The 10,092-nt window shown below is 44.8% G+C and overlaps 1 protein-coding gene across 1 annotated transcript; it reads right to left on the bottom strand.

The window, feature by feature from the left end:
* Nucleotides 1-5,090: 5,090 nt before the first annotated feature.
* Nucleotides 5,091-9,242, bottom strand: LOC121085797 (transcription factor SOX-17-like). Its single transcript, XM_040588794.1, has 2 exons — nucleotides 8,909-9,242; nucleotides 5,091-8,636 (listed from the first exon to the last, which is right to left on the bottom strand). Exons 1-2 carry the CDS (start codon nucleotides 9,204-9,206, stop codon nucleotides 7,714-7,716), a joined length of 1,221 nt encoding a protein of 406 aa, XP_040444728.1. The 5' UTR covers nucleotides 9,207-9,242; the 3' UTR covers nucleotides 5,091-7,713.
* Nucleotides 9,243-10,092: the final 850 nt, after the last annotated feature.

Here is a 10,092-nt window from a genome sequence, read left to right as displayed (position 1 = left end):
ATGCAATACATGAGTTGTGAACTCTGCTCTACATTTTTTAAATGAGCAAACTATGAAGCCAAATTAATAACAGTAATTTTCACTCTAGGAAAAGGAATAAGGTGCTGCAGTCTCACCGTACTGTTTTTTTAACCAGAAGGAAGTGCTGCGTAGACCAAACCCTCAGCTGCACTTAGCTGCTTCCCTGGCAATTTAGTCAATACTCATGTGCTGAAAGCTACCGCTCGTGTGCCACCTGAAGTGTTAGGTACTTGCATGCCTATCATGAGCCACAAACAAAGCTCCCAGGGCTGATACAAGCTCAAAGCAGACAAGTTGCTCCAGCTACAGTTCCATAAACACTAGCGTCAGAGGAAAACCGGACTGAGACCAAAACCTGGGTATTGGTTTTGTCACCAAGAAAATGTTTGTGGAACTACAACCTCATATTTGTCACTCAGGGTAAAGCCCTGACACAGGATTTTCAAACTGAGTGTTTTCCTCTTTTAGCAGTGGTGCTCTGACCTTGATCTTCTTGATGTAAACTTTTGTTTAGGTCTTTTACTTTCCATCTTGTCAAAGCTCTCAAATTTCTAAAGAAAATGTTTCACTAAGAGACAGGCTGTTAGGAAAATCCTTTTTCCCGAGATTAAATTCATCTGGATTAAATTTTTGTGAGTTTTGAAAGACAGCCTATTTCTCTACATCTCCCAACCAGAACAGACTGTAAATGACTACAGAACAGACTATACTGAACAGACTACAAGTAACTACATAAGTTTACTTACATAAATATACCAACCCACTCAGTACCATGAACCCATCTGGACTGAGGCAGCTACCCTCCACACTAAAGACATAAAGTATAGGTGATGCTACACTTGCTGGGAAGTTAGTAAAGAATGCTTCAGGTGCTGGAACTGGAAATCAGACTCTTCTCATGTGGATGCAACACACCTGCCTCTCTGACTCCTTGCAAGACACTAAGAAAAGGCCAAAGAGTAGAAGGTCTTTCTCAGACACTCCAATCTACAGCAACAAAGTAACAGCCTTGTTACTTCTCGGATCTCCTGTGGGTATTTTCAGACTATATAGGAGTAGGTATTAAACAGCAGGTTATTTTCCAAGACATTGCCCTGAATTATTCAGGAATAGCAGAATAGATCTTCCCTTTTTTTCCTTAGCTTTGCATGTGGGTTTCTCATTCTGCTTTCCAAGAATATGTGCAGTGAAATAACATAAGAAATTCTGGCTGAGAATAGAAGTGATAGCCCCTTATCTTGACAAATCCTAGCAAGTTTTCTATGCATTAAATAGCACTTTACAGGTTTAACCTGCAATTCCACATCAATGGTGAGTTAAATCAACTCTTTTTAAAGCAAACCCAGGAAATTGTGAATCAAGATTTTTACATCAATACATCATACCCAGCTCAAAGGTATGAAAAATGGATACACACTGCATTCACCTGATACAAAATCTGCTTCACCTTGCTCATGGAAACCACTCACTGTTTTCACTGTTGATTTTACATGAGCAAAATTATCATCATACTTTGACATCTTGAAAGAATATGCATATAATCAAGGAAATGTATGTAGTCTAGCTCAGAAAAACTTACAAAACTGAGGCTTCTTATTAAAATAATCAAAGCATTAAAAAAAAAAAAATCAAGACTATGTGACCTGACTATACCTTAGCTGTTCTCCAGTAAGCAATACTAATCTGTGCATTTGAAACCAAATTTGTATTTTATCGATCAAGTTCACAAGTTCAGAAATACTGATTTACCTTTCCAGTTAATTTGAACTCAGCCTTTAGCCACAAAAACATATTCTAATATTCTTTATCTTTGTTCAACAGGGGACAAATTTTTGTTTTAAACAGGATGCGTGCAGGATAAATTTTGTTTCTAAATAGCAATAACAAGCAGCTTTAAAGTAAATCACACACCGTAAAGTAATTCCACAATGCCTTGGAAAGAACCCAAGACTTGCTGGTACCTAAATACATTCTCTATGGGTAAATGAAGCAGCCACCCTCAATGTGAACAATAACTATATTCCCCTGATAACTCCACAGAATACTCCATGAAGCGAGTTTTCTCTCTGATAAGGAAAAAGATGGAAATTTATCTCCTCTGAAATGCTGCTTACTAAAAATGCAGAAGATGCTAGAATCCTGCTTTAAACAACTATATCATAAAACTTGATTTTTAATGAAGAACTTTGTTTCTAAAACCTTACTTCAGCATTTTTCAGTCAGGTACATGGAATTATTTTGTATCACACTACAGCTATGATATACAAATGAAGCAGTTAATGAGAGGAGACATCCATAACAAAAGAGCCTCATTGGCTCGAACATTTTTGCTGTGCTTATTACAGTTTCACTATAGGTGAAACACATTGCTATAACAAGTGTTCTGAAATAGCCTGAAAACAGCTGGAAGCAGAAACTTAAAACATATTTAATTGTGAAATTCCTGAAGATTGCATCAAGTTTCAGAACAATCAGTGTTTAAAATTTATTAATATCTCAAGTGGCATTTCTACATATGCATTAGATTTTTCTGTGTTTTTCCTGGTGCTCTTCATTTTGAGATTCTTTGTACTAAAGGACTTATGAGACCACAATTAGCGTTTCAGTTTTTTCTGTGTCAGGCAACATATACCATAACCTTTGGGTGTTTCAGTTTCTTTTTCTCAAAGTTTGAAACTTATGTCATTAATATTCCAAGAGCTGTGGCACTTTCAATTTGTGGAGATACATATAAGTTATATTCATGCTTTAGTTAAATCTAAGACACCTTAGAACTACATTTAATCTCAAAAAATACAAAAGATAAAAGAAATAATGAGAGTGTACTACAATGTACTACCTATTTTTCAGTTGCAAGATCTTCCATGGACAGTAGGACACCCAGTGAGAAATCCACCATCCCTACACAATCAGGTACCCATTTAATTAAATACATTTTTAAACCACTGGGTAAGCCAAGGTGCTTATTCATGATTTACTTGACAAATATGATTTAGCCATTATTTAGGACTATGCTGCTATAGTTAAACTGGTTTTGCTCCACTAACTGTCGTAGGCTTCTCCACTATACTGCACTCTGTAACCCAGAATTTAAAATCTATGTGTCAATTTACATTAATGCAGTAATCATTCCACATACAGCCAAAATGTATTGGTTGCTAAAATACTTAATATATTTCCCTTGTCTGAAAATCCATATTCATTTAAGAAAGACAAAGATTTTCAATAAGTAAATCAATTGTTTTAAGAAAATCTGCAAAGGGAATAATATCACTGTCACTATGTTAACATAGAAACTAATTAAAGCAATGTGGCCTCTGTAGAACAGCTTTAAGGAATAAAATAAGTAAAAAAATACAATTAAATTATTTGATATATAGGATTAAAATATTTAAGAGCATCCACACCCTGATTCCCAGCTTACCGTACTGGTAGACTTGGATGTATGATGACCCCTGATTTATCAAGAGAGAAGAAAACACAGTCCCTTTAAGAGTTCCAGAAACATGCCCTGAGTTGATCAGGACAGCCAGAACCACCAGAGATTGACACATACACTTACCAGCCAATAAACTGCTCATGCAGCAGCTTCAGCAAAACAGTGAATCAGAGGAATGAATCTTACTTCAGTCCACACTGCCCACATTTTGGTGTCAGTGTCAAAATGGGCGCTGCACAGGCAAGCCCCAGCCACACAAACCAGCTTGGTACCCAGAGCACACAAGGGAAGCTGTTAACCAACCTACACAAGATTGAGAAAGTGTTCATATAGCCTGGGAATATAGGAGAAATTAGATTATCCCTATCTAGGATTTTTTGAAAAATATTTGTCTTATGCTTGAACCAGTACAGCAGTTAAATTATATTCCTGCTCCTAAGTTAGTGAACACCTCTGGTAAATAACCAAAATGCCTAAGGATTACACTCAGGTGATGTTGAACATGGCACAGATGCTGCCAACTAAAGTAATCTCAGACTTTCAATTTCAAAACCATGAAGTCAGTTTTCTATAGCTTTAGCAATGCATTTGGACCACAAATTTTCATCCCAGACAGCTGGGTCTAACAGAATACAGAAGTTCCAGCTAAAACTGGTCAGGTATTTCTGAAAATATATTCTTTCAACCACATTCAACCTTGGGACCCTTTAGCAGCACAGTTTTAATATGTAGCCTGGGATAGGCATTGTCTCTGTGTCAGAGGTGTAACTACAATTGTTTTCTATGAAGAGCTGCCCAAGTTCTACAACTGAAACTCTAAAATAGAAACTATAAACTCTAAAAAGCATGATGGGGAGCACTGGACCATGGAATGTGAAGCAAGAAGGAGAAACAGCTTGTAAAGATGGAGCTACCTCATGGGCTAACAACAGACACGAACAGTAAAAGGAGAGAGAAAAGAAGAGGAAAGATACGGGGTTGCAGTGAGGTAGGAAAGAGGGCACAGCTGGGATAGGAACAGAATCAGGAGGTACTGAGGAGCAGGGGTGAGGATAGAGTAGAGAACCATGAACAGGAAAGAAAAAAAGGGTTAAAAAAAAAAAAAGCCAAGCAGTTAAGAAAAGGGACAGAATATGGGTAGATTTCAGACAAAGAGGAAAAGCTTGGTGTTTTGAGAATGGGAAGAGGATATACAAATGAGGCAGGAGTGTTTAGGCTGTTATGGAAAAGGGAAAATGCTGATGTGAGCAACAAAAGGAACATAAACTAGGGAAAGAGTACAACAGAAGGAAAAGGAACAGAATGTACAGAAAAGACAGAGGCAAAGGAACCGTAGTCATTCCAGAAATGGGAACTGAACCAATTATTCTACAGCCCCAGCATCATTTTGTTGTCCTGCACTATTATCTCAAAAAAAAAAAACATTGACAATGTTCATTCCTCAATCTTCACCTTGTGGCAGGTCAAAATGCAGGCTCATATAGCAGGAGAAGATAAATGCTGTTATTTGATGAGGCATTCCTCAGCTGCTGCTTCATTTCATGCAGATGATGGACCAAGTTTTAGGAAGAAATCAGTATTAGAAGACAGACAGCAAACAAAGAAGCAATCGCCAAGAGGCATAAAAATGGTCACTTCAACGTTAAGGCAATTTAATGATACTTTGGAGAGCTGCATCCTGTAAATACTACAGTCAAAGTGCTACGTAATAACAGATTTCCTTTGAGGTTGATTGCATTGCACCGGTCTCTCTCATTTCACCAAGCAATCAGTTTGGGATGATGTGCAGAAGCAGTGAGCTCTCATAACTGCAACAGAAAACAAAAGGAATTCAACTTGGGAAGGAGAGAGTGCTGTGAGTACTATAATTATGGAACACGTTGGTTTCAATCCTCACGTATCATTTCTGTGCAAGATACGTATTGACTGAGTTGGGGTTGCATAGAAAATTTGTTTATCATTTACAATTAATGCTTGTATCATAACATTACTAAAGATTAATTAGAGCTGCACTAATAATCTTAATTCTGGAAGTTCTTCATTTAACCTTACTTTAGGATTTCCTAAATTAAGCTTACTTTCCCTCCTTACTTTTCTTTTACCAGAGGACATTACATTTTATAACATAATTCCACCAGGTACTGTGGTTGTAATACTATTGTAGTATAGAAAAAAAAAATGAGCCTTAGGACATCTGTAACATATTGATATAAGGAAAAAAAAAGCTACACAAACAGAAATTTTATTTCAATATACTTAAACATCTGTTCATAGTGTAATTATCTGATGTTTGTCTTTGCTATTCTTTTGGGTTTTTCAGAACCATGGTATTTGTGCAGCATCATGAGGAAGAGCACCTCCTATTGTTTTAGCAGGATGTAATTGAAGGAGTACGACTCCACAATGGTCATCACTAGGACTGGTCATCTGGGAGCCACAAGTGGACTAATCCAACCTGTTCAAATACAGAGTTTTCTCTGTTGTTAATTATAACATGCTCAATGTTTCTTGCCAGACAAATATATCATACTTGACATAAGAATGCCTTATGTCAAGAATGTTCTTAAGATGTTGACATACAAACAGTCTTGTTTCCCACCTTGTACCTGACCCCTAATATTAGAAACTTGACACTGGCCTTCACACTTCCTTATTGTAAAGCTGAGGGAAAAAAAGATATTACAACGAGGCAACCACAATTTCAAGTGAACTTTTCCAATATTACACTTCATGCAGTTAAAAATGTCAGTGAAGTCAGTGGACAAAATCAGGTTTCTTCCAACATAAATTAAGTTACACTTTCTGAATTAATAAATAAAGCATTATCTGCTCAATTATGTTTCTACTAGATTTGTTTGAAAATAACGCAGCTGGCTCTGTGTACATAACAGGTGTTCAAAAAATCATTATTTATCACATGATTTTTATAAAACCAAGCATAGATTGCACAAATGGAGTTTTTGCAGGATTTCTTCATCCACAACTCAGTCTAATTTAGTGCAGTATAAAGTACACTTACCTAAAAATATGTTATATCACTTCTGAATTTGAAAATTAAAATATTTGAAATTCTCTGTTACAGTTATCATAAGTTGACCCCAGCCAGACTCTTCCAAATGGAAGACAAGCATCAGAAGCGTTGTTAGCTTTATGCTTACCTGAGAACATTAGAATGAGAATGAGATGTAGTTGTACTCTTGCACTGGCAGAAGTGTCAGAGCAGACCATGCTACAAAGACCCTCCTGTTTTAATGGATAATTGATACTAACAGTTGATTGAGAGCAACTGAGATGAGAATTTGGGCTGTACTGGTTTTTCTCCTTACTAATATAAGCCTAAATCCCATGACGCTAAATGGCATAAACCTACTTGAAGGTAGGCAGCAGAAAGGAAAACAATTTGTAAATGCAGTACTGATGCTATTTGTGAATCAATTTTTTTTCAAACAGGAATTGTTATGTAAAGCAAAATCACCTTCACATCTACAAGTATCCAAATCCAATAGGCTTCCAAGTAAACTTTAGAAGCTGTATATCAAACTTACCTATAGAGACTATAGTTTCAGAAAGGTTTTTCCCCAAAGTGTTAATGACAAATGCAAAATCCAGTTGGCACCTACAGACCAGGGGGAAAAAAAAAACCACACCACAAAAGACAAAACAGAGTTAAATACAGCCATGTTCTTTCCACCACGGAGACAGACAACAGCACAGGTCTAGCCATGCAGCTGTGTAACAAGAAAACAGCCACACCTGGGAACTAACTTCTTTGGTCCTGGAGACCTTTTTAGAGCCATTGTCATGGTGAAAGACAGTGGCACACAGCATCTGCATTCACTTTACTCCACCTCAGGGCATGACTGATATAGCTTTAGACCAATGTCCCTAAAGGGCCACATGGACAAGAAGAATGACAGAAAGAGCTAGACATAAATTTATTTTCCTCAAGTACAAAAAAAAAGAATAGAAATATAGTTTAAAACCGCTACTAAAACTTATTCTGGGCAAAGAATTAACGGTGCTGATGTTGCAAAAGTAACGATAATTTTGAGCACAGAGGTAAAAAGATGTAAACATGCCGGCACACCAGTCGACAACCAGTTTGAACCATGCTTTTAATCTGCACGACAGTAGCTATTTGCGACAAAACGGGGTTTACGAAAATCCCCCGAGAATATTAAAATAAATTACATAAATAGGAGCGGGTGCGGGCGCCCCCCTGGCAGTCCGTGGCGCGCCCCCGAGCGAGTCCCTCACACGTCGGGGTAGCCGCAGTAGTAGACAGCGGTGCTGGCGTCCGACACGGCCGAGGAGACGGGCCCCGCGCCCTCGGGCGCCGGTAGCCCGGCGTCGTCGTGGCCGGCGAAGGGCAGCCCCAGCTCGGGCTTGCAGGCGAAGCGCAGGTACTGCTCGAACTCGGTGCGGTCCACCTCGCCCAGTAGCTCCTCGGGCGGCAGCGGCTCCAGCTGCTCGCGGCACGGCGCCGCTTCGGGCGGCGGCGACGGCTGCCCCACCGCCCCCGGCGGCAGCGGCAGCAGCGGCGGCGGGCCGCGCCCCGGGCCCGGCGGCTGGCACGCCTGCCCGTAGTAGGCGTGCAGCGGCGCCGGGCAGCCCAGCAGCCCCTGCAGCGAGCCGCTCGGGCCCAGCGCCTCGCCGGGCGGCAGGTGCCGCCGCAGCGCCGCGCCCGCCGGGCTCTCGGCCGCCGCCGCCGGGTACTCGGCCGCCGGGTGCGGCGCGTAGCCGTAGGGCACCAGCGCGCACTCCTCCTGCAGCCCCGCCGCGAAGAAGGGCGCCTCGCCCTCCGCCGCGTCCAGCGGCGACGGGTCCGGCGTCGGCAGGCTGTAGCCGTCGAAGGCGGCGCCCAGCGGCGGACAGTCTCGGTAGTGGCCCGCGCCCGCCGCCGCGTAGCCCTGCTCGGCGTAGGCCAGGCCCAGGCCCTCCACGCACATCCTGCCGCCGCCGCCGCCGGCCTCGCTGCTCAGCCCGGGCGCCGCCGCCTCCACCAGGCCGTGCTGCAGGAAGCCGCTCTCCACCCGCTTCAGGCGCTTCACCTGCTTCCGCCGCCGCGGCCGGTACTTGTAGTTGGGGTGGTCCTGCATGTGCTGCACCCGCAGCCGCTCCGCCTCCTCCACGAACGGACGCTTCTCCGCCAGCGACAGCGCCTTCCACGATTTACCTGCGCCCACGAGCACCGTCAGACCGGCCGCCCACCGCCGGGCCCCGACAGCGGCAGCGCCGCCGCCCCCGCCCGCCGGGACCGCTGGCTGTCCCCGCAGCCCCCGGCTGTCCCCGCAGCCCGTCCGCGCTCCCCGCAGCCCCGGCTGTCCCCGCAGCCCGCCCGCACTCCCCGCAGCCCCCGGCTGTCCCCGCAGCCCGCCCGCACTCCCCGCAGCCCCCGGCTGTCCCCGCAGACCGCCCGCGGACCGCCCGCCCGCACCCCGCGCTCACCCAGCATCTTGCTGAGCTCGGCGTTGTGCAGGTCCGGGTTCTGCTGCGCCAGCCGCTTGCGCTCGTCCTTCGCCCACACCATGAAGGCGTTCATGGGCCGCCGGATCCGCGCCTCGCTCTTGCTGCGGCCGCCCGCCGCCCCCGACGGCGCCGCCTCGCCCTTCGCCTTCGCCTCTCCCAGCGGGCTCAGCGACTCTGCCCAGGGGCAGGGGCCCATGGCCGGCATCATGATGGGCAGCGAGCACCGCCCCTGCGCCTGGTCGTCGCTGCTGGCGTAGCCCGCATCGGGGCTGCTCATGTCGGGACGCTCCGGCGGGGCCGCGACGGGCTCGGCGCTCGGGCCCCGCTCGCTGCTGGCGGCCGCCGCTGCCCGGCCCTATTTGAGCTGCGGCGCGGCCAATGGGGCCGCGGGGGCGGGAGCGCCGCGGGACGGTGCCGGCGGCTCCCGCTGCGGCGCGGGGCGGCCCCCGGGGCTCCTCCTGGTGCGGGTCCTCGCCCCCGCAACCAGCCGCCCCATGGTGACGGCGCGGGGATGCTTCGGTGCATCCGCGCTCCCAGATGCGGCAGCAGAGCGCTTCCCATCCGGCTGTCGCTGTCGCTGCCCCGCGGGATGCTCTCTGGCCTTTCCCCCTCTGCGGTTTTCCTCCTTGGCAAGGTGGTTTCATTAAATCACCGCGTGTTCAAAACTGAGCCGTTCATCGCAATATTTGTAAAGGCTGTAAAGACAATACTGTTTGTTTTTCCTAAGAGGGTCTTTTGGGGGTGGTTTTGCGACTTATTTTTAATGCTGCTGACTGCCATCTTTGTGAGCGTCTTCCTGATAAATGGGATATTCTCAGCTGCAATCATTCTTCCATTGTAACCTTTCAAGTATTTGATCGTATTTTCAGTCGTATCAATAACCCTATTTCCATTGCGTACCTCGGAAGGATATTTTATTAGCGCCGTATTTCATACAGGATGAACTCAGAGAAAGTTTGCCCATAAAAGAGCAGCCGAGCGATCTGCAACCTGGCCGTGATCTGGAGCGTCTTTGTGGGACCATTTTTTTTACGCAGCATAACTGAAAGCATCCGTGCCTTTATGAGTGAAATTACAGCTTCTTACATAAAGAGGGTATGCAGTTCACAGGGGAAAAAATACTGAATAAATGGTACCCTCGTTAATTTAGCTTGCCGGCCGTT

This window comes from Falco naumanni, chromosome 3, assembly GCF_017639655.2.
Source record: "Falco naumanni isolate bFalNau1 chromosome 3, bFalNau1.pat, whole genome shotgun sequence".
Lineage (NCBI taxonomy): Eukaryota > Metazoa > Chordata > Aves > Falconiformes > Falconidae > Falco > Falco naumanni.
Note: the sequence above shows the minus strand (reverse complement) of the source record. Positions and strands in the feature narration are given on the sequence as shown.